Raw genomic sequence first — 24,416 nt, 5'->3', positions numbered from 1 at the left:
ATAAAGGCCATTTTGCTTGGTTTTTTTAAAAAAAACCCTCCGTGTTCTATTTCTGTAAATGACCAAACTGTTGGCTGACATTTTCCAGAATAATTCAGCCTGAGGCAGTCACCCAACAACCCAATCACAAAAGTCTGACTATTTATAAATAACAGAAGAGAAGGTTTAAAATGGAAAGTGTTGGACAGTTTTAGATAGTACTAACAGTACCACCTGTAGTTACATATAGTATAGCTGTCCTTCACTTGCCAGGCATTTATTGATGATGTATACTTTTGGAAAGGAATATGTTTAAAAGTGTACAGTTGATGCATAGAAATAAGCCAAAGTAATAAGTTATTTGCTTGCATCAAGAACCACAGATGACACTTCATCCTCATCAGCATCTAGAAATGGTTCTTTCCATCAGAAGCAGATTTCAGCAATGGTTGGCTGGGATGAAACAATACAAGAGAGCAGTAGAACAAATGTGGATAGTAAGCAACTTCTCTTCCAGAAAAATCTGAAAGAAATGCAACAACTCCTTGAAAAACAGCATCTCAGCAACTTGGAGGTATGATATTTTCATGTGATTCATTAAATGATGCTTCTTAAATGTAATAGAAAGTTTCTTGAATGTGATAAAAATGAAAGGTCTGTTAAGCACACTTTACCAAGTAGACAACTGAGGGCAGACTGCATTGTGCCTTACCAATAGATTATTTAAAGTAAAATTATACATATTTTTCAGTAAGAAATCAGAAATCTTTAAAAATGTTTGTAAGAATAGTTTCACAAATTCTTCAAAGATATCTGTTGTGTTGTCTTTCTTTCTGTGAACGTAAGATTTGTGTCTTGGAATTCTTGGCTCTGAAGTTGCTAGCCATTAGTCTATCACAAACTAGCTCGCTCCAAACTTAAATTAGCGGCTTGCAATTTGCAGTTAAGTTTCTGCTTTGCTGATTGCTACAGCTCAGCACAAAATGCTATAGCAGTATAATTATGATAGGTCAAATGTTGGGATTTTTTTGTTTCTTGGTTTTTTTCCCAAATGTGTGGTGATTTCTTGGGGATTGACTTCAAGTCTCTTGAGATCCTTTTTTGTTATCTTTGGAATAGATGCAGGTGTTCCAGTAACAAGCCCATTAACTTTCTGTCTAAACTAACTTTTGGACCCAAAATCAGTTTCAAAAGTCATCTTAGAAACACAGTGAAAATCAAGAAGAACTGAGCTCCAAAGTGATTTCTTATAACTATTTTTAAGTGTGATTTTAGGTCTGTCACTCTTGTCTTTGATTTTGGAAACATTGTCTTCAATATTACATCTTTTGGAAACAAGAGGACATAATTCTGGATTCATTCTTTTATTTTATGATATCTACTGGTATCTGGACTCGTGGTGTCTAAAATGACCTTGACACTATGAAGCACCATCCCTTTATATTGGTGATGGCTAGAGGCATGGGATCATTGGTGGCAGCAGAGCAAGGGCTTTTCCTTTTAATACATCTGTATGGATAACTTTTGAAAGACTGTATACAGTTCAGATATATTTTGAGTTCTTTGATATCGATGTTTTCAGGCACATTCATCTCTGTCTTAGTACCTCCTTTGTTCTGATGGGTATTCATGAGAATCTTGAGCAGCTGATGACTAACACAGAAAAATCTCACTCAACTGGAGTAAATTTCAAAAAGGTTGAGGAGATAGAAAGTACAGTTTGTACTGGCAAGGTTGTTGATTAGTGTTCAGTCTTATTTCCAAGCATAAAAGAAGGAAGAGCAAATGGCAATTTATAGAAGACAGCTGATAAAACCGATTTCTAGATAACCACTTTCAAAAAAAATACAAAAAGGTCTAAGCTTTTTTTTTTTTAATACCATGTTGTGCGTTTCATTGGTATAATGTTTGCAAATCCCTCCTTAAATGATGATGCTGAATTTTGCAGTAGCTGCATTAGGACATCTTAGAATTAGGAAAATAATGCAATCTTTTTGAGAAAAATGTATAAAAAGATTCTTCTTAATATATTGTAAGACATCTATGTTCTAGTGTATTTTATCAAACACAATTATCACATTCTAATTGAATTCTAGGGAAAAACTGCTGAGTCATGCATGATTTTTTACTTATAGTTTTTTCTAAATGTTCTCATCAGCTTTGGACACTGCATATAATACAGGAATTTGTGTTTACAAATTAATGTATTTTTGAAAATGCTTTGGTCCTGTAAAAAATTTTGCTTTTTTTTCCAGAATGTATTTTTCTGCTACCACTAGGGGTTGCTCAGCTTCTTCCCTCTGATAAATAGTTTCAAATTATAAATATTTATACTTCAAACATTTGGACTTTCTTTCTTGAAATTACATGCTTTGGACTCTGATTAGAAAAATAATCAAGAAAGCTATTGTCATTGTTCTAAAGCCTGAGTTTTGGAAGATTAATACTTGGATTGTGCTGCTGTGCATGTGCATTGTGATTTCCTGTGATGTGAAGTAGTATTTATAATACTAATAAAATTTATAATTTATAATTATTTAAAATACTGTTACTGACATGAATAGGCTTCAGTATTCTTGTTACTGTCTGTTGTCCAAAGTCATTTCAACAGTGCTTGCCTTTCTGAAACTAATGTCAAAGTATTTCACTGTGCACATGCTTTGCAGTCTAACCATCCATTGAGATCCCTTGACCTCTCTTTGTTTCTGTTTTTACAGGCCCAGCAGGATTATAAAGATTCCTAAAATTCTTTTCTTTGCTATGGGGTAATAAAGTTCTATGTAGGCCCTTACTGGTAGATACGGTGTGTTCCCTGCTTTCCATCCCTAAAAATTTGTATAGTTTCAGCAGTAAGCCAAGGTTTTTAGTGACCCTTCTACCATTCTCCAAAATTATTTTGCATAAAGTATTGAGAGCAGTAGATTTTATTTTGTGCAACAGTTACATCTAAGCCAGTACATCAAATTATTATTTGTTATGTGTCCATAAGTATGTTCCATTTTGAAGAAATTCATATTGTTAACTTCATTCGCAATCAAAGGTTTTGTTGCACAGTCCTTTCCTGGTTTTGTTGCAGGCATAAATAAAATCTTTAAGGTGGAGCTGGTAGCATGGTCTTTAGCTAAAGCTGCATGCAGCTTTTCACCAAAAGACATTACTCTCAAGTGTTTATCATTTTTCCAAATGTTAACTGTTTATGATGAAATTTTCCATTCTGGCACCTGCCTTGAACTGAATAATTTAGAAAACTTCCATTAAAATGGTTCAACTGTGACACAGAATAGTATTACTCATATATCTTTTTTTCTTTTCACCACTTCTTTAATTTGGTGGCCATACAAAATTGTTTTTGTCAGTGCGATATTTTTATGCTATTCCAGAAAAATACATTATGCTTAAATTAAACTGTTTGATTGATGTAACATTTTATTGTTTCACTTTTTAAACAAAATACTTGGAAGCAAGAGCTAATTCACAGACAAAACAGGTATAGATTACAACATGGAGACTGTAGTTTCCTCTTCCCTCATTTATATGACCTTAATTAGGTTATTCAAGTGGTATCTGTGAAATCCAAATTTAAATCCCTTTCCGATTTATTTGAAGCAGGAATTTTACCTTGGTTCTCCTTTTTTTCCAAGCATATTGTGCAGCCATTGAAGTACTCAGTATCAGTCTTTCTATGGATACTGTTCCCCTTGGCAAAAAAATGCTTCAATATTTATTGAAACAGGGACTGGAACACAGGTAGCATTTCTCAGAAATTGCAACCCAAACCATGAGGTCAGAAAGTTATTATCTCAAATACAATACAATTTTGTATCCTATTATACTGTGTGTAAGTTTATATATGTTACATATAGAATTAAGTCACTGAGAAATAATGAATAATATTTTCTAAGTGATGTTTCACTGAATGAAAGCAGGAGATGCTGCAAATACATAGACATGGACATAGCCTTACTTTCATGAGTGAGTTGACCTGTATGACCGTTAGCTGATTGTGTTACTATGCTTTTGAGGTTGGACTGTGTCTATGAAATGAAGATGTTTCAGGTAACTGATGGAAAAACTGAATTCATTTTCAAGTGCATTTGTAGTATGACTGGAATGAGTTAAACAAGGGTTCTTTCTGCAAGGTGTATTGTATCAGTCTAACTCTTCAGAGGCATAGACAAGACCAGTATGGAAAAAAGGAGTGCCCGTGTACAGTCTCTCCTGAGTGTCAAGAACGTGTAGAATGCTCAGGGCTAGTTAGTGGGAAAACAGACTCTTAAGGGGAGGGTTAGGATGAAATGGCATTGGAACTGAAGTCAGATCTGATTTTGAAGAGACCATTCAAAGACTTGAAATAGGTTTCTACGGTCACCTTAAATCTAGAAACGTTGGCCATTTTTTATGTATAACGGTGAACATTAACAGCTTTTATGTTGATCGCTTAAATTATATGACAAACTTGAGTGATTTCCCTTCTCATTTTCCTTTTGGCAAGATCAGGGGGGGTCAGTTTTTACTGGCTTTCAACCAATATTGCAACATACCACTATCCTCCATGTTATTTCACCAATCCAAAATTCACATTTGCTATAAAGGCAAATTGAAATGTATCGCCAGACTAAATTATTTTACCCAAATACTTGAACTTGTTTTGATTGTGTATTCCTCAAGAGTAGGGTTTTTTTATGTAAAATAGTGGTTTATTCCAAGCCTGTGCTGTATAAAATAGCATTACAATCTTCATATCTGGCAATCTGGATGTTCAGTCATTTGAAGAGTGTCTTGCCTCAATTCAAACCCCTACTTGAACAGGTGATAATGTAGGATTGAAGCTGAAACAGCATTTTCAGTACAAAATAGTTTGTTTCACAGGTAGATTAATACGTCAATAAGACTTTGCTTGTGGATAAGTTAGGATTGTTATACATACAGCATAGCTCACAAACCACAGAAACAGGGAAATTGAGAACTGTCATCTAATATATATCTGCTCCTCCTTTACAAGCATACATTTTTTCATAAGAATGGCCATACATATTAACATGACTCCATTTTTGGTTTTACATTCATACACATATATCCATATACATATATAAGTATCTATGAAATATTTATAGATAGCTATGCACTAAATTATTTCTGTCATACTTCATAGCTATTTTTAAGTTATTTGTTTTACTAGAACAGAATAAATTGTTTATAAATGTAGTTAAAGGAGAGGAACAGGGGAAAAAATAGCAGTATCTGATCTTTAGTTTACTGCAGTTATGGTAATAATAAAATGTTTGCTTGCAGGAAAGGAGTGGAAGATACAAAAGTTTGTGCGTACTGGTCTGTCAGGATGCTATATTATATTATAATAAATTGGCAATGTCAGAGATAGTATATATACTAATGTCTCAAGGGGTTGTTGGGAAGTCTATTGCTTTCTCATCAAGATTAAAGTGTCACTGTCCAGAATAATTCTACCCCCTTGAAGATGGCAGAGCTGTGTTTTGCTTTTTAAAGAGATAAACCTCTTTTTGTGAAGTGGAAAGCAAAACAGAATTTAACTACTTCTTTCTTCCGGTGTTCTGCTTCTGTCCTAGCAGGCTCATGGTGGCCTGGGTGCACAGAAACTTAGTCACTTTTTTCAATTTTGTACTGCATTAATTTTTATAAATCCCCAGTGGCACTTCTATGGGATTTAGTAGCTTGAGCTTTGCTGTGCAATTTATGCCCAATACTGGCATATCTCCATAAGGAAGTATGGCTCACCAACTGGGAAATAAAGCATTAAACCAGATGCCCAGAATTCCGAGGACAGGAATAAGCAGCGAATAACTGGGACCCAGGAGAGTGAAAGATCTTGTGACAAACAACTTAAAGAATTACACTGTTTCAAACAGTGGCAAGAAAAAAAAAAAACAAACCAGCCTTTAAATTCAGTAGGCTGTTTAGGGGAAGGTAGATGCTGAAATCTTGTACATGTTCTTATAAATCATGTCTGTAAAGTTCTTAAGAGGAATGTATGTCTTGAAAAATATCGGCTCGAAAAAATGGAATTTGTAAAACAGGTAACATGTAACAGTCACAAAATATTTTTTTCAAGACAAGTGATTATATTAATGAAGCATGCAGTGACTGTTGGCAATTACATGAAACTGTCTCATTAGAGAAACTTATTTCTAGAGAGGTATAAATATATATTATTCGACAACACTCTTGGATATATGGTTTAACTTTTAGGTTGCCCTGTGTGGAGTCAGGATTTGGACTCAATGATCTTCGTTGGTCCCTTCCAACTCAGGATATTCTATGATTCTTAAAGTATTTCTGTATCTGACCTTTAGGATTTCCTGATATAAATCCACCTTCTGCCTTGGTTGCTGCTGTGCAGTGCACAAGATAGAGTGGAAACATGTTAAAAACTGTTCCATCCTTGCAATGTGTTTACATTGCTAAAAGAAAATGTAATGCTCTTTACACTGCAAAAATGTATACTAATTTTTTAGCAAGTCAGAGAGACCTGGTAGGATAGTTCCTCAGCTGAACTATGGATTATTTTAAAAATTATATTCACACACTGTATAGTTGTGGGTCTTTTAGGAGGTGTGTACTGGTCAAATAGTATTAATAATTTTTTTCTGATGCTACAGCTCCAGTTCATTCAAATCTGTCAACCCTAATGCTTTGCCTTATTTGTGTATTTTACATCAAAATCTGAAGAAGAATAAACCAGAAAGACAGATTCTGAGTTTTCTAGAAGACGAAGAAATAGTTTCCTCCATCAGTTATTCTTTCCTTCTTTCCCCATAAATCAGACTTTGTTGGAAAGCTTTTCTGAAAAGAATAATTTCAGGACTTTGCGTCTCATCATTCAGACCTTAACCATCAGTGAGAGGGAGGATTATTTCTTTGCTTTAAAATGGAAAAAAATCTCTGAGAATTATTTCCCCTTCATTTCTGTCTCTAAAGTATTGTCTAGAAATAGCTGCATCTACTATTATTACATCATTACATCATTACTATCTAAAAATATAAAATATTTTTAAAAACATCATATCTCCTACAACCTGCAAATTCCAAAAAAGTGAAAATGGATAAGTTTTAGCTGATCTCCTTTATCCTTTTATGGGATAACCAAAATGACATTGAATATAACATAGATTGTAAATAACTTAATTTGCTCATTAAATTATGTCATTGCATTTTATATATAACGTTAAAATTATTATTAGTTAAGCAATTAAGAACTTCTAGAATTAATATTGCATATGCATGCCTAATTTTTCTCCATGTCTGTTTGCCTCATGATGGTTTTCAATTATGCAGTCCCATGTTATTTTTGCATGACCCCGTCTCTTAAATGTGCAGGGTGGATGGTGCCTGTTCAAAGCAAATTTATTAATGGGTTAGAAACAAAAAAGGGACTAATACATTGTGGTGCTCAGTGCCCCAACATTTAATAATTTAATGATTTTAATAGTATTTAAAAACTAGCATTATGAATTCTACTTCTGGAGCTGAATGACTAGGTTAGTTTGTGAGAGAGTTAGGCACCTGGAGTAAGGATCCTGAGAACCAGCACTCTGAGTACTGAGATGCTAAATTAATTAATAGAAAGCAACAGAGAGAAATGTTTAGCTGAAAACCTGTTTCCTACACAGTTATGTACATTTAGCTCAGGACTTCATTAAAAAAGGAAGTCAGAGTGAAACCCTGACACTCAGTGTTCAGATCACTTATTTTTAAAAATCCTTCATTACAGCTTACTGAAGTACTTGAGTGCCTAAGAAATTGGAAACTTGAGTTCTTTTTATCCCAAGGAGTTTGAACCTGTGTTTCTAGCATCCTGTAATAATTTTCAAAACAAGCAAATCGGGTACTTTTAAATAGTCAGGTTCATAGATAGCTAGTTTCTGTATCCTAGATAGCTTGGGGGGAAATCAGGCACCTAGGAGTTAGCCTAGGAAAGACAGGGGTGTTGGTAGAAAGCTTTATTCTCGTCATCCTACACCTCCGTAGCTTCTTTGGTGGGTTTGGCAGAGTATTCTGGATCTCTTGTGTAACATAAGCATCAAAATCCTGCCTCAGTGACATTTGCTTTCTTGGGTCTGCCCAGATCTCCTGTGAAATCAGTATTGTGTAGTGCCATGTACTTTATGTTTTCCAAACTTGCATAGGAAAGAGATTATTAATTTTCTAAAGGACTTGCCCATTCCATAGTTGGTAAACTCAAAACCAGTAAAGGTGTTTAGGTACCTCACTGGCTTTGAGAAGTAGCTTTGTATCTGTGTGAACATTGGTGTCTTTTACTTCACAATGAATGTGAAGTATCTCATTATATATACACACATATAACACACAAAGAAGTCCTGTAAATAAACCAGTCAAAATGATCAAAAAAAGCAAGTAGTGTGAGAGGTGAGGGGCCTGGGTTTTCAGAGTAGGTAGCATTTTTCTAGCATTTATCTTCAGAAGAGTGTTCCCATTCACCTCTTGGAATTGTGTACAGTCAGCAATTCGTTTGCAGAAAATGTCAAATATACATATACCAGCTCTTTAGTGTGATAGCGTTCTGACAGAGTCCTTTGGCAGAAAATTCACTTGTGAGGTTCTCTAAAATTTTACTTGTTTCAATGTTGTTCTTTCATTTGCTTCGTGAAAGATTTCTTAGGATCATGTTTTCTCTTTGTTTTAGTGCTTTACTGAAATGAAAGTGTTTGACACAGCTGTTCTAAGTCTGAAGACGTATAAGTGACCTCTTTAACTCCTCATAAGTATTTCCTTTTCCAGAGTACCAAGTATGTGGACAGGCTGGGTTTAGATTTCATGCACTAGGACATAAGATAATGCAGGCAACAGGCAATACAATAAATTGTACTTTTATAACAGAAACAATATGCAAATCCAGAAAATAAAAAGATAGTACACTCTATGAACATTTTTATTTCCTTATCATCCTGTAATATTCTCACAGATTACATCAAATTAAATCATTGGGATTTCCAGGTTTATTTCCCTGTAGCTATTGACCACTAAAAAAGAACAAATAATTGTTGAATGCTTTTTGAGGTCTGCATAAGTAGTTCTAGTTATGCATTTTTACAAGAAAATGAGACATTCACTTTTACTACAGAGTAGGCTAGAAAGGGAAATAAAATATTTAAATATTTTAGTGAGGATAAGCATCTTTAATGTGTGAAATGATGAAATTGTATGATGCAACAAAACAAATGTAAATTAACTAAACTTGCATGAACTAAGTAAAAGTTTGTATGTGTTTAAATGGGGAATCCTTCTTTATCCTTTAGTTCCCAACTTATTTCTGGAGGTTGCCTCAACTGAGATTTTGTGTTCCCATGAAGTTTTGTTTTACAAGGAGAGTAAAATTATGTATAATGCAGGATCAAGTCTACTTTCAACCTCTGGAGCACAACTGGATACAATTTTTTTTACCTTAATTTTTTTAAGTTGCAACTTTTCTTGCACCCTCCAGATTTACCAGTTTAAGCTAACCTGCTATCGGAACAGGTTTTTCAAAATCAATCCTTACAAAATTTTTCCTCTATTTAACTTAGTCATTTTAGAAACACATGTTTAGCTATACAGGTGCAGTTTCCAGATTAGACAAGAAGTAAGCCTGACACCTATAATTTCTTTGTACTGTTTTTTTCCCATCTGAAAATCTCAAAGTTATTTCTTAAATTTGGCCTAGTACAGAAAACTCTGAGCATATGCCTTTTCCTTGTTTGGTGAAGTTCAAACAGAGGTTAACAATATAATTTAGCCACACATAAAGGTTAATAAATAACTAACAAAGCATTATTTATTCTTTTCTATTAGAAAGACACCAGTTTGTATAGCTTTAGTTTGAAAATGTTCCCTAAAGGGATCTTTCCCCACTCTTTGTTCTTCTATTTAGTTTCTTTATCTCAGATCATAACTATAATGGAAGACTGTACCAACCTCTGAACATTTAGTGCAAGATAAGATTTAATTCAATCATAAAAAAACTTCCAGGACTCACTAAGCTTTTTTTGCTGCAATTTAAAATATTTATACAGCTATAAACTATGCAATATTATGGTATAACAATTTTATTAGAATAAACAAAGTTTTACTATAAAAATATGTTCTTATTCAGTAATTAATTTTATGCGTTCTTTAGTAAGTTTTCAAAATATTAATTCTATTGCATTTGCCAGGGGATATATAATCACTTACCTAGGTTAACAGATTTTGCTACTTGAAACATGTTCCATTTAAAGTCACTAATAAAAAAAAAAATCTTAATTGCATAAGATTACATATCTAATGCAGCTTCTTTTAGTTTTTCACCATGATTTTTTCCAACATATGATATAAAATCACTTAGCTGCTCAGTTGTGTGGAAGTGGCAGAGAGAGAGGGAGTGTATGGGAATGTGAAAATAGTTGATGTGCATGTTTTCCTTGATGTTTATGTGTATTTTCAAACCTTGAACTTAAAAAAAAACTATGTATTTAAAACCATGTCAGGCATCTCAGTGTTTGAGTGGAGAAGTATTAGTAAAGAAAATGCCTACATAGTGCATACATAAAGTTGTCTCACTGGCAATTCATGTGGTGCCTGTTGCTCTTATTCATCACTACATCAGTGTTTGACAGAGAAGTTGGGGGAGTGGATGAGGCCTTCCTATGCCCTTAGATCTGATCTGTCCTCATAGATCAGATGATATTTTCTTCTTTCTGAAAGATGAGAAGAGGGGCTTTCACAGGGGGGGTTGTTAATCACTGTGATTATCATAGCTGAGAGAGGTTTTCTGTGTTTGCCATGACAAAGTTTAAATCCTCATCACTCAAGGCACTTTGTATGAAAATAAACATATTAGTGGAAATTATGGAAAAATTCCAGTTTGGGGCAGATCCACTATCAAATCTGCATTTTTATGGATTCTCTTTAATTTTGTAAACTCCCTTACATGTTAGAGTACAAAACCCATCCTGTGCCATAGGGCAATCCAGAAACAGTAGTGTTGTTTAGACAAATCTTGTTCCTCTTTTGATATGTAGAATTGATATAAAACTATAGGATTAAATTTGTTGAACTATGCAGCTCTTTTCTCTGAATTTCATGCCCAAAGCACATCATTTTCTTTTGCAATTGAACACAGGTGAATTTTGACTTGATGGAAACATTCATGGTGCTACAACCCCAAGCTGTAAAAACACCAGGCTCAATATTGATTGCATTTTAGCCTAAGCTCTCATTAATGAAAAATTACCATCAGCAAAAAAACATTTCTGATAAATGTAACAGTCTAGTTTTATGCCTGTATTTCAGAATTTTCATCAAGAGGTCAAGAAAACAGATGATTCAGAAAGCTTGTCAAGCCTTGACAGTCTTGAGGCTGGAGAACAAAATAGAAATTACACAACACCAAGTGAATCATCTTTGACTACACAGTGTGACTGTGCCCTGTACAATCCAGAAAAATCACAGACCAGGAATAATGGTTTGCTTTATGCAGCTCAAAGTACTTCTAAAAATATGCATCTAAATAATTGTCTGAGAAATGTAGATTCCCAAAACAACAATAACTTACCTATTCGTGGTCTTTTAGCTGAACATAATGTTCTGACTCCTGCTGAACATGTAAACAATTCAGAAGAGGAATCATCTGTTTCTCACAGATCTGAAAAAAAACCTGCAGAGTTCTCTGCCTCTGGTAAGCAATCTCTAAATAATGCATTTAGTTTTCTGCAAAATATAAAAGAAGAAGGAAGCAAGCCATCTTCTGGAACGGCTAGCACATTAGCCACTGGTCATCCTGTTTTCAATCCTAGCAAAGCCTGGGCCAGCCCTGACTCTATTCCAGGAGAAAGAGTTCAGGATCTGATGCAAGATCAGAGTTTTAAAATGACCCTACAAAAAAGAACAGTATCTGTGCAAACCTCCAGTCAACCTATTGCAACATCTGTAATCTTATTTCCTAATCAGGGATGTTCCACTGGCATTCCCAGCACAGCTGATACATTACCAAAGGACAAAAACATCAGTATGGAGTTTTTAAAAAATACCTCAGGAAAAATGATTGAAACAAAAGAAAATATTAAATGTATTGATGACATTAATCCAGGATCATCTTTATTCCAGGACATACCAAACGCCTCAGTTCTGTGCGATGTTAAGCAACAGAGTAACAAAGAGGAAGAAAAGGGAAATATGGTAGAAACTATGTCACTGGTGTCTGATACGGAGTTAAATTCTGGCACTCCTGCACAACACAAAACCCTGAAAAACAATATTCTTGAAAGAAAAAGAGCACAATTATTCACAAGTATCTTAAAGGAATCTAAATATGAACCCGGTCGTTTCAAAGCTGTGGTTATGAATCACGGGATCAGTTTTGGAACTCGACCTGTGTCTTCTATAAGAGACAGTTTAGAACTGGCAAAAATAAAAAAGAAAATTGCAGAAAATGAAAAATACAATAGAAAGCTAAGATGGTGTGATCAAATTAACCAGATAATAATAGAAAATAATGAAAAATGCTATGAAAAAACCGCCAGTGAAATATCTTCTGAACAGCTGCAATATGTTCAAACTACAAATAATGCTCCTAAGACTAATTTAAGTATTGTTGCTCAACCTTCAAACCCCAAGTTCATGAAAAATCATCAGGAAAACTCTCATATATCAAAACCAAATGTTAATACTGGAGAATCAAATAAAGAATGCCCATCTCTGAATATGTTTATGTCTACTGGATCCTTTTCTGCTAAAAAAGCTTGGATGGTATCAAAAGACAAAGAAAGTAACCCCCCAGTATGTAGTAATAATTCTAAAATTAATGAAGTTAATCAACTCAAAAATAAGGCAAAAATAACTAGAAGACCAAGATCTGTAAGAGCCCAGCCAAGTTTTATGCCCAAGAAGAGAATAGGCACTACAATCCCACCACAGTCAGCCACTGAAGCCAGCAAAACTCTAAAAGCTCCAGGGAAATTGTTAGCGCCTCACCCACCATCCGCACCTCTGCTGGGAAACAGAAGTGGCAAAAACACAGCCAGCCCTGGGTGTCAGCCACTGCTGCCTTCAAGTCTTCAAGCTACCACTACCAGCGGGAATGATTTAAATGAAAGGCATGTTTTGTTAGCAGATCAGGTTTTAAATAGAAACAGTACAGAAAACAGTGAGAATATTACTTGTTGTTCGAACTTGGCCACTGTGATATCTACACCTGGCTGCAGCACAGCCAAATATGAACCTTGGGCAAAAAATACTTGTTCTGTAAATAGTGTTCAGACAAGCGCCTGTCAAGATTGTTCAGTAACCTGCACTGAAAGAAGACCTGCTAACGCAGAAAATGGATTACATCTCCATCATATTCCAGCAGCTGGAAAAACAAGTACCTCCTGGCAAGGAGTGCATACTGCCCGAGCTCCAAAAGACCCTGCTACTGGTAAGAGTCATGTTTCTGGGTTTGGGGTGGGGGCATGTTCAGAAAAAAGTCTTTTTCAATTACATCACAAATTTGGTTTCAGTTAAACACCCAGCCTTTCATCCATTCATACAATATAGCCAGTTTTAACAAGTTTTCACCATTTGTCACTGTCATTTCTATTCTAGCAGTGCCCAGAGGCCTCTCAAACGTCGATCCCCATTTTTAATAGCTCTCTGCAATAGTAAATGAAAAGGAAGTATTTTCCCTGAGATGATATTCCTGACTAATGAGCAGATGTGACAGGTGGTCTAAATAATGATATAGGAGGAAGTGAGTAAGTTTATATGAGCAAGTTTTACAAGGTAACTGGGAGTCACAGCTTGTTGTCCGTCACTGCCACCTGAGAGTGAAAGAAATGTAGATCTACCATGTTTTTAAATGCTGACACTGTAAATGCCTAAAATTATTAAGTTTTAGTCCCAGTAATACAGTTAATGTTCAGAAAAATTAAATTAAATTTAAAAATAAAGAGCTTCTACCAGACAAATTTTGCTGTGCTGCAGAATATGCCTGATTTATAAAGAATTTTAAGAAATTTTAGGACCAATCCTGCATTTTATTAAAAATTAACCTTGGGAACAATATGATGCAGAGGTTGATTGGTAAAATAGAGGAAAGATGCATAAGAAATTTTGGGAGAATAAACTTTAATCTCCTGTTATTTACATTTCAAAATATGTTTCATGTTTTTTGATTTGTCTTGTTTTTCCTCTGCAGCCTAGCTATATTCTGTGCCTTGGGCACTGATGGCATCCTTGTGCTTGTAATTTGTATGTTGTGTGCTGGTTTGCTTCCTATTGAGGGTTGCAGCTGGAGGCAGAGCTCCTGAACCTGTAGACCCTGCTTCAGGTACAAGCAGCACTCCAAACCACTTAACGTACTGAGATCACCCCGAGGATTGGCCATGCAGCTCAAAGATACTTTCTAGCAAAATAAGTAATTCCCATAACTTAAAAAACCCTAATTTTCTAGTTTTATCTACAGTAATACATAGTTTTAACTATGGAGTGATTCAGAACAGCTTTGTTGTGTAAAAGCAGAGGTAGGTGAATATTCTTGGCCTAAAGCAGGGGTGGGAAATGAGAAATGTTATCTGCTTGTCCATTCCAGTTCAAAGTCGAACAGATGAGCTTAAGATATGTGTGACTTCAGTTAACCTATTTGATTTTACATTGGAAATGAATGAAGTCTTGCATTACCATGCCTTGCCTCCAGCAGAGATACTTGCCTCTTGATGTCCTTATTTGCACATCAGATCAATGAATCGGGAAATTTACTGGGTCAAAGTTGTGTGCACTGCTAATACTGTCTTCACTGCAACTTTAAATGCTACATCCCCAGTGTCACATAGCTCCAGCTCCTTTAGAGGAAGAGCTGAGTAACCTCTTTTTAAAATTTGGGTGGGTGGCCCTCTCTCAGTATCTGCTTAGAATTTGTGTTTTGAAAGTCTTCATTTTAAATACTCTAGATAACACTTAATGACTTACTATTATTTGTTCTATTGCCTGCAAATGCACATAGATCACCATAGTCTTTGTCCTGAAGTGCTTGTTATGAGAGACTGAATACTGCATTGTTCTTGAGTAAAATATCTGCTGTGGCACTATTACAGAGTTCAGTGAGGTCTGTGAGGACAGTGTAGAAAATGTGATCTGTTGCAATGGTTGGCCAAATGTACAGAAAGAATAAGTGAGAACAAGATGAATAAAGAAAATTGTTGTCCATGAGGGTCTTCCTTTAATTGGGCTTCCAGGCTTCAAGTGGTACATCTTCTGGCTGACACATATTATACTGTAGCTGGATATTATCATTATTTTAAGTCCTTTGGTGTTCAGTCAGTAAAATGCTGTAAAAATGTGTTTAACATTTAGCCTGTGACAAATACGGGACTAATTCACATGCTTATAGTTAAACAGGGGTAGACTTCTCAGTATCTCATGCCCTTAAAGATACTATTGCTTATTGTATTTTTGTCTTACATTTCTCAAAGGAGTCTTTTCCTAGGCATAGATCTAGCATGTCTTGCAAACTAATTGAGTTGTTGATCTGTATCAATAAAGCAACTTTGGATTTTATTTTTCAGAAAACATTATGTGATTATTAATACAACAAGGCATTTCTTCTTTGCTTATTTTTAAATTTTCCCCCGTATTCAATGGGGGAACATGATCACATTTCCTTTTCTTTTCAGGTGCTATTCAGCACTATGTGTCACATTATAATAATTCACATAAAACTAAACGGCAACCTTTTAAAGCTAATGTGTCCCATGATACTATTGATGGCAGCATCCAGATGACTAGTTTCAAATCTGCCTCTAGGATCAATGAATTGGAATTCTGCTTTGTTAAATATCACTGTAATAACAACTAAAGAAATAAAACTCTGTTAAAATCACTGAAAGACCTCTTGGTCTAATCATGAACTGTACATTAAACTGCACATGTAAATATTTATTATGTAAATAAATAGGTAATTTATCTTCCCAAGTATAAATCAAGTAACTGCATTTACAAATGAGAATATAGTATCTCCTTGGATATGTAGATTCCTGACTTGCACATGAAAATGCTGATTTGCATCTCCAGTTTGTAGGCACGAAAGTGTAATTAAGAACTTAATTTTAATTTTGAAACTTGATGCTTTAATTTTGAAAATGTATTATTACACCAGACAAAACTGAGATAAATTTGAAGTACAGTGTCTACGTTAGGCCTCTCTAGCCAAGGGAAAATACTATACAGCAGTACTGTCATTAAAATTAGTATACAGATATATAATTTAGTAAGATTAGCTACAAAATCCCAAGCTGTAGAACTAAGGTTTTAAACCATGACTTTGCATTCGAATCACACCTGTGAGGCCACACCTGGAGTCCTGTGTCCAGTTCTGGGCTCCTCAGTACAAGAGAGACATGGACAGACTGGAGACAGCCCAACAAAGGACCACAAAGATGATGAAGGGACTGGAGCATCTCTCCTAGGAGGAAGGGCTGGGAGAGCTGGGACTGTTCAGCCTGGAGAAGAGAAGGCCATGGGGGACCTTATCAACATCTATAAATACCTGGAAGGAAGGTGCAAAGAGGACGGAGCCAGGCTCGTTTCAGCAGTGCCCAGTGACGGGACCAGAGGCAATGGGCACAAACTGAAACACAGGAGGTTCCTTCTGAACATCAGGAAACACTTTTTTTTACTGTGAGAGTGACCGAGCACTGGCACAGGTTGCCCAGTGAGGTGGTGGAGTCCCCATCTTTGGAGATACTCGAAAGCCATCTGGACATGGTCCTGGGCAACCAGCTACCTCTACCATTCTGTGATTCTGTGAATCAAATAAACTGTGTGAACTATTACATGTTTTCTGCATGGTGTTACGTAATCTTAACAAATGTTGAATCCACTAAGATATAAGATGAAGCATCTTGGCAACAGGCATTTACTGCGTTGGACAATTAAACTTTAGGATTATTCTCTAAATGCAACTTATTTTCTAAAACACTACTTTTTGGTACATTATTCGGTATTTGTTATATCATCGTTCACTGTCTGTTCATTCTCCCTCTTACTTGGTAAGGCCACCTTGTATCTTTGTACAGACCATCGTTATTATCTGGGATTCAAAGTGGGGCTTCGCTTAACCTGCTTATAAATGTCCACATACAATCCACATCTGTATCCTATAGTCCTATGCTAACATGAAATTAAATGTGCCTTAGAAGTGCCTGTTTCTCTCTTTTCACTGTAAGAAAATACATTTAGCAAGATCAGATGTAAACATGTACACAAGGTAAACATCTAAATTTGGACAGAGACATTTACTCACCATTACTAGTTTTACTACTACTGTCTTTATCATGGTTTTACACATTTTTGGTTTATTTTTGTATGCATGTCATTTAAGGTGTTGTTCCTGTTACAAAAGAAAAGCAGATTTTTGACAACCACAAAAATAAACACAGAGCTTTTTCAGAACACAGAAGACAAAGTGTAGCTTCTAAAAGATGGAAGCCTACTCATCATGCACAGGTAAATATTAAATACTATAAAAAATAAAAAGCTTATTTATCCTCAAAATGGAAAGAGTTTCAGGAACATCAAAGATTTGTTCAGTGTCACACAATTTTGAATCAATGTGCGTAGTCAGCTTGCAGTCACTGCTAATGAAAAGAATAAAACCAACTAGAATACATCACTGTATTAGTATACACTAATATTTTTGCACTTGAAAACATTTAGTAATATGAAATAATAAATAAAAATGTTCAGAAAGTAGTATAGTTACCTTAAATTACACTTAAAATATTCTTATAATATTTTTGATAGAATTCGTTAGGTACTGCCCAGCTGAGTCCTGTTCAATCTGCATTTGATCCAGTACAAAATATGAATAACACCTATAAGTCTGATGAAGGTATAGTAACACATCTCAATCCAATTCTTTGTTATACATAAAGTAGTGACCTAATATATCCACTGTGTAACATCACTTGTGTCTTTTGGCATCAGTGATTTTAAGAAAGAAAGGGTAGTTCGTTGTGTAGACCTGATTTTTTTTTCACAAAAATGTAAGATATAGCATCACATGTCATGATATTGATGGTTTTATAAATGCATTACAACTTATAGTCAAGTTTCATTCCATTCCTGTTTGTATTTAACTGTATGATAGCTGTATGTATCATACATAACTGTATGATATGGACAGGTATTGCTTGCTATATATTTCCAAAGTCTGTAGAACTTACTCTGGTGCCAATTGTAAGATGCATTAGTGATCTTAATTATGTCATTTTCTGACGTATTGTGCTTCTTGACTTTGCCACCTTTTTAATGTGAATTTTGTGCGTTTCGCAGACCTATAGTCATGAAAGCAAGCGGTATATTTAAATGTCATGCGCTCTTCTCATTTGAAGCTACCCCTGTAATCTCTTCAGTTTCAGAAAGTACTGTTCAGTTTCTTATGGCAGAAAAACTAGCAAGTACACCAGCTGCAGAAGATGAAATCCTGGCAGCTATGGAAAGTGTGCAACAAGCCAGACAGCCCTGGCTGCTTAACAGGGCTCCGTGTCTCGGCATGAGTGCACTTTCAATAGAAGAACAGAAGATTTTCCAGTCTCTTGGTCGTCTCAATCAAAGGCTACAAAGTAAGTTTGATAATAAATAGGATCCTACATCAAGTGATTACATAACTTTATATTTTGTTGTCATGGATTAATTTGCATTAAAAACATTAATCCTGTGATAGAAATATGTTTCTTATTTTCTTATTATTATTCTTTACTAAATGTAGCAAACAGGAGATCAAAATCGTGAAACCTTTCTTAGAGTCAATGAAATGAATTTAAAATAATGGTGACTGCCTTGGTCAAAAAAATTCAAAATACGACTGCAGGACACCTTCAGAACCTGTCTCAGCCCACCTGTAGCTGTTGTTTCTAACAGACGTTTGTCGAAACTGTTTAAAGTGTACAGATACAGATGTATCAGCCTCACTGAGGAACCGGTTCCAATGTTTATCCATCTTTTTTTTTGTAATTATTTTTGCAAATAATTACCCTTTATATTATACACCCTATATTTTTGCAAATATAACCCTTTATAATGAATGGCTTTTCATTTCCTTTCTTCTAGTCTTTTAGGGTGTTCCTCTTCTCCATGAATTCTTAAAGATCACAAATACAGTTCTGAGATTGCTGCAGCCAAATCTGAATGTTTATGTGAATATCACTTGCACAACTATTTTAAAAATCTCAAACTTACCTGAGCATTCTGTAACCTATTCTCTCTCTATGCCAGGCTGATTTCTTACCTGCTTTGTACAGGTGCTTTTATATGAGCTGTCCCATCGCAGCTGACATTTTATTGAAGAATGTGGGGAAAAAGTCTGTACTTGTTCTTGGTAATTTTTTCTCTCCAATGATTAGTTAGCCAACACTTTCATTCGTCATCCTATTATAACTAACATTCATAGAACAAACTTACTTTTGGGGTCTCTGGCTACTGTATGTAAAGGTTAGTATTTGCTTTGACCTACGTGATCATACAGGTCTTTCATAAAAATTCTCATTAGTTTGACATAGTTTCTGCATTTTGTGTGCTCCATCCTGTTTTTGAAATCAATGGGGACCTTGTGCCTTAGTCCACATGGTCTCTTCACTGGACTGCTTGGCTTTCCAAATCATTGGAATAACTTCTGCTTGCCATTTTTGCTGTTTATGGAACTGCCAACTCTTCTGAATTTTATGTTTTCCTTGGACATTTTTGATATAAAATTTTACATGCCAATTATTTGATTTTATAAGTCTGCTTTCTTGAAGTCCATTGATTTTATTTTACTATTCTACTTCTTTTGCTTGTGGACTGCACCATTTCATGGTCAGGTTACCCACGTTTACCTCTCTGTTGACTGGAATTAAACTAAACCAGGACTTGTTAAGCTCCTGCACGCTATCCATATGTGTCTACATCAGGTGGTGGATTGCTTGACTTTGAGGAAAAAGGCTTCAGTTTCCTGTAAACTGCAACAGCAGAATAAAAGATCTTTGCAACCGCTTAGAAACTTTCTGCGGCTGTAGCTTACAACTCCTGCTCCCATCAAAGAGTGGTTCAGAATTTCATTATATCGTACCTCATGGTTATTGCTTCCAGGCAAACAGAAGTGAAGAATTCCGTCTTTTGTCAGACAGGACTTTTAGTATGATGTGCTTGGGTTAAGAAAGTACATATGAAAAGAGAAATACAAAAAAACAGAAAATAAATTGCTGTATAAATAACAGAGAAATAACAAAGAAATAGAGGCAAAGGTAAATGCAGCAAAGCAACTGGGAGCAAGAAAGCTGAAGTTTGTAAAGTGTGAAAAGGAAAACTATGAAAACTATAAGAAAAGTACATAAGGAAATTAAACAATGAAAGAATCATAGGAGTTAACTGATTCCAAATGAAGTAACTGCGAGAATTAATGTAATACATACACATATATGTATCTTAGAAATGTAATTAGCTTGCCTAATTATTTGGGGGTTAAAATTGGTAATAAGAAGCTGTGAAATTTTACAGGTAGACTTATAGGACATGTAAGTACATGTAAGTACGTACCTGTAAGTAAGTAAGTAAAGTGTTGTAAGTACTTACATGTCGTGTAAGTACATTGCTTTTTTAAACCGTGACCTTTTTGAACCCCTTTTTTTGGCTTTGTTTTCACACGTTACCAAATTAAGTGACTAAAACTGTGTACCTTCATAGCGGTCTTTTTAATGAATAACAGTTAGTCACTAGCCAATCTAAGTCTGGAATTTTTGTTGCCAGCTTAGAGTAGCTGGCATTCTTTCCTCTAGCTTTAGATTTCTTTATTGACACTAAATTTTTTGTTCAGATAATAATATCTAGCTGCAAATTTTAAAAATACAGATACGGCATATCCTTCAGCAGCTGTTGGTAGGGGAAAAAAGAACAGTGCTACTAAACTACACTTCCACAACCTTTGGGAAGTTTTGTGTTGAATATTTGACTGTGAATCACATTTCTATTGTAGTAGTTGGTTTACATAATTTTTATTATATACTTTTATGCTATTTTTAGGTGTTCAAGAAGCCATTACCAGAAACCCATCTGCTTCAAATGTTTTGCAGATAATCACCCCTTTAGTAAGTATTTAATTTAAATATGTTCAGCCTTAATTCCTACAAACTGACATTATGGCTTATTTTATAGTAAAAATATAATTGAAAATATTGACATAAATCTGTTCAACTGGCTTGCCAGATTTTCAGATTTCTATTTATGTTAAAAAAAATACACATATGAACTTTATAGTACTGTAAACAGCTTTAACAGTTTATACCAGGCTGCCTCATCCTCTGGCTTCATTTTCCTATTGGAATCTGAAGATACTTGCAAAGTCCAGGAAGTTCCAAGAACTTTTAAGGACTAGTAATTTAGCAGGGTCCATTTGAGCTATATATAGCTCATAACTAATTTGTATTTCTTAATAATGTAGAGAGGAAAGGGGGAATGATGCATAGTAGTGCGTAAAATAATTGGTAATACAATGAATTCTTACTTTGACCTGCAGGTATGCCATGCTCTATAAGTGACAGGTATTACCTTTCTTCAAGAAGTGTTTGTATTTTGTTTCATATATTCCAGATCTTGTCAGTTTGAAACAAAATAATCATGATACCTGGAATATAAAGAAGTGAATAGGCAGATGAGTGTCCTAAGTACAAAATTTATGTTTCAAATGTTCAGTTTATAATGCAGGAGTTAATATTTATAATTCTGTATTATCAGTGTCCTCCTTTACTATATATGTACTGAGGAAAAAATATAGACAGATGAGTGTATACTTCACATACTTTCACATACTTCATATGCTTTACTGGATAAACTGTTACCAAAAGTGTTAGAGAAAATACGCTTTATTCAGAAGGCTTTTGCCACTTACTGAGTTTGAGACTGAAAAACCCCAGAAAGTATCCAGGCTCCTAAATTCAAAATGATTGCCTGGATTTGAAGTGGGACCGTGAAAAGAACACAGAGCACATCATTACTTCTCTTCTTGTGAATCCTAGCAGTAGGTGTGACTTGGAACCTCAGCTTCCTCTCTTCTGCCTCCTGTCTTACAAATTTAACTGTTTATGGCTAAACAACTTGTAAATTTTGTATTTTTCAGCAATTGATGTAGCATAGCTACCTTTATGGGATCTAACTGTGTTTTACTAAAGCATTTTTGAGCTTGTATGTTCTCTGGGGCTTTCTTCATAGGCTGTCCTACTTAAAGAAAAAAAAAAAGCTGTTCTCCCCACCAATCCATTTTCCTGGCTTTCAGTAGTCAGACTTCTTGGCTGGCTGGTCTGTGACAAAGCTTTCTCCCACTAATTCTTCATCTACAAGATTTTTGTTTCATGAGTTAGATATAAATACTAGACATTACTCAGGCTGTCCAGTCTCTGGAACTTTAAGTTCTCTGATGGACATTTAAGACCCTTCTTTCCCTACAAGTATATACTTAAGCATTTAAGCAGGTGCCCAGCTGTAGATATACATTCAGATCTCAGGCACTGGCTTGGAATTCTTCTTGATGATAAGAGTGAAAAACTGCCATACAAGTTCCCAGCTGCAGAAAAAGTATAGATGACTGAGATTTCATCAAATCTTCTGCTATGAGAAGTGATGGGATTTTAAATTTTTGCTTCACCAAGAGAACAACCTGCTTCAGCTCTCCTAGTTTCAGAGCATCCAAATAAAGTATGGATATTCACTCAGTAATTCATGTGAATGACACTGTACCCTGTAATACCAACCTCTAAATCCAGATGAAGGTTCACAGTTGTTTATATAATGGAAAACAGATAACATATCATCATCAGATTATGTTTCTTGAATGTTATATTATACATAATCACATTTCTGTTTATATGCATGTATATCTCATTATTCTCCATTTTATTATAGAGTATTCAGCAATGTATATCCTTCCCTTTGGTGAACACTACAATAGCCTCACAGCAGTACCAGAATACCTCAGCTAGCAATCGATTGCAATTGTACCGGAGATACTGACATTATCTGCTCCAGGACATTGCAGCTTTATGTACTTCATATGTAATGTATACACTATTTGACACTACAAAATTAGCAACAAAATAAAGATGAAAGCAGTAACTCAAATAATGAATGTCAATTGACTGGTAAGCATTTTTAGGATAATTAATTCTATTTTATTATGCACTTTATTGTAAAATTAAAAGAATGAAAATACTTCACATTTTTAGTGTGTGTTGGTTGTGTAAATTTCCTGTACCCCATAATTCAAGTGAAAGGAAAACAAATATTTTGCTACTTAGATTATGTGTAAACTACCTTCCTAACTTCTCATGTTTTTTAAGATTCACTAATAGATTCTATTACAACTGTAAGAGGTGTATTGTAAAAGTGATTTGATTATAAGTAAATAACACATGGAGTTTCACCTTTTATCTTTATATTGGTGGCTGTATTGCAAATTACTGCAGACCGTGTTTTGCCCTTATTCAGTTGCTACATCTGGTGACTCTAAAACTGACTGTGCTCCCAACGTCATACTTCTCCTAGCGTATGCTCCTGCAGTTCTTGTTGAAAATGTTGGAGATTCCTGTTCCAGATTTTCCCAACAACATTTATCAACACTTGCACTTAAAGAGGAATTCTTCCTCAGCTCCTCATGTAAAGAACCCCAGGCTGAAATTGTCAGGGAATTAGAAAGAAAGGTGCATCGGAAGGAAACGTACAACTAATGGTATGTAGATGCACTTTCACTGAAGCACATAGAGAAACCTCTCTACATCAATGTCAGCTTTAGGCTAAAACAATTATTCTAGAAACACAAAACCGTAAGCACCCAGCTAGCTCATCCGCAAAAGCTGGTTTCTGGTTTTCCTGATTGGCTTTACCTTTGTAATCTGTATTACACAATCTCTATGTAATGAGAGTTACAAGGAAGCAAAGTGGGGACAACAGGCCTGGAGATGAGGACTCCATTCCTGTGTTTAAGAGACCCAGATGGAGCCAAGTATTAATATGTTCTGCATAAGGGCGTATGTAGTCTAAGAACATGTCTGAGAGTCCTTCTGCAGAGCTAGATGCACTTGCAGTTGTCTTCGCAAGCGGTTATTTTGGAGGGACAGATTGGTTTTGGCAGTCTTGGATTGGCAGATTATACATTGATCCCTTGACTTTGAATTCGTCTGTAGCATGACGATTAACATGTCAACAGATTTGACATGTTTGGTGATAAACCTGTCTGCATTGTTATGTCAGTTCTAGATTAAAAGCCTTTTATTAGTTAATTAGCATGATACCTAAATCTGTGAAGTTAGTTAATTGCTAAGGAGCAATAACTTTTAAACTTCCTCTCTTCTGCTCTTCCTCTGCTGTTTCTGTACAAAGTAGATAAACATTACAACAAGCTGTAGAAGGTATATACAATGCACAGA

The 24,416-nt window shown here is 35.1% G+C and overlaps 1 protein-coding gene across 1 annotated transcript in view; it reads left to right on the top strand.

Moving 5' to 3' along the window:
- The window catches only part of CEP126 (centrosomal protein 126), a 41,971-nt gene extending 18,781 nt beyond the window's left edge, over window positions 1-23,190 (top strand). The window contains exons 5-11 of the mRNA XM_076328241.1: window positions 355-553; window positions 11,284-13,405; window positions 17,345-17,469; window positions 17,767-17,854; window positions 18,378-18,587; window positions 21,022-21,086; window positions 22,897-23,190. Coding sequence (XP_076184356.1) covers window positions 355-553; window positions 11,284-13,405; window positions 17,345-17,469; window positions 17,767-17,854; window positions 18,378-18,587; window positions 21,022-21,086; window positions 22,897-23,004 — 2,917 coding nt within the window. The 3' untranslated portion in view covers window positions 23,005-23,190. The remainder of the gene's footprint in view (window positions 1-354; window positions 554-11,283; window positions 13,406-17,344; window positions 17,470-17,766; window positions 17,855-18,377; window positions 18,588-21,021; window positions 21,087-22,896) is intronic.
- The last annotated feature ends 1,226 nt before the right edge of the window (window positions 23,191-24,416 follow it).

This window comes from Aptenodytes patagonicus, chromosome 1 (assembly GCF_965638725.1).
Source record: "Aptenodytes patagonicus chromosome 1, bAptPat1.pri.cur, whole genome shotgun sequence".
Lineage (NCBI taxonomy): Eukaryota > Metazoa > Chordata > Aves > Sphenisciformes > Spheniscidae > Aptenodytes > Aptenodytes patagonicus.
The sequence above is the reverse complement of the archived record's forward strand: the minus strand, read 5'-3'. Positions and strand labels throughout refer to the sequence as shown.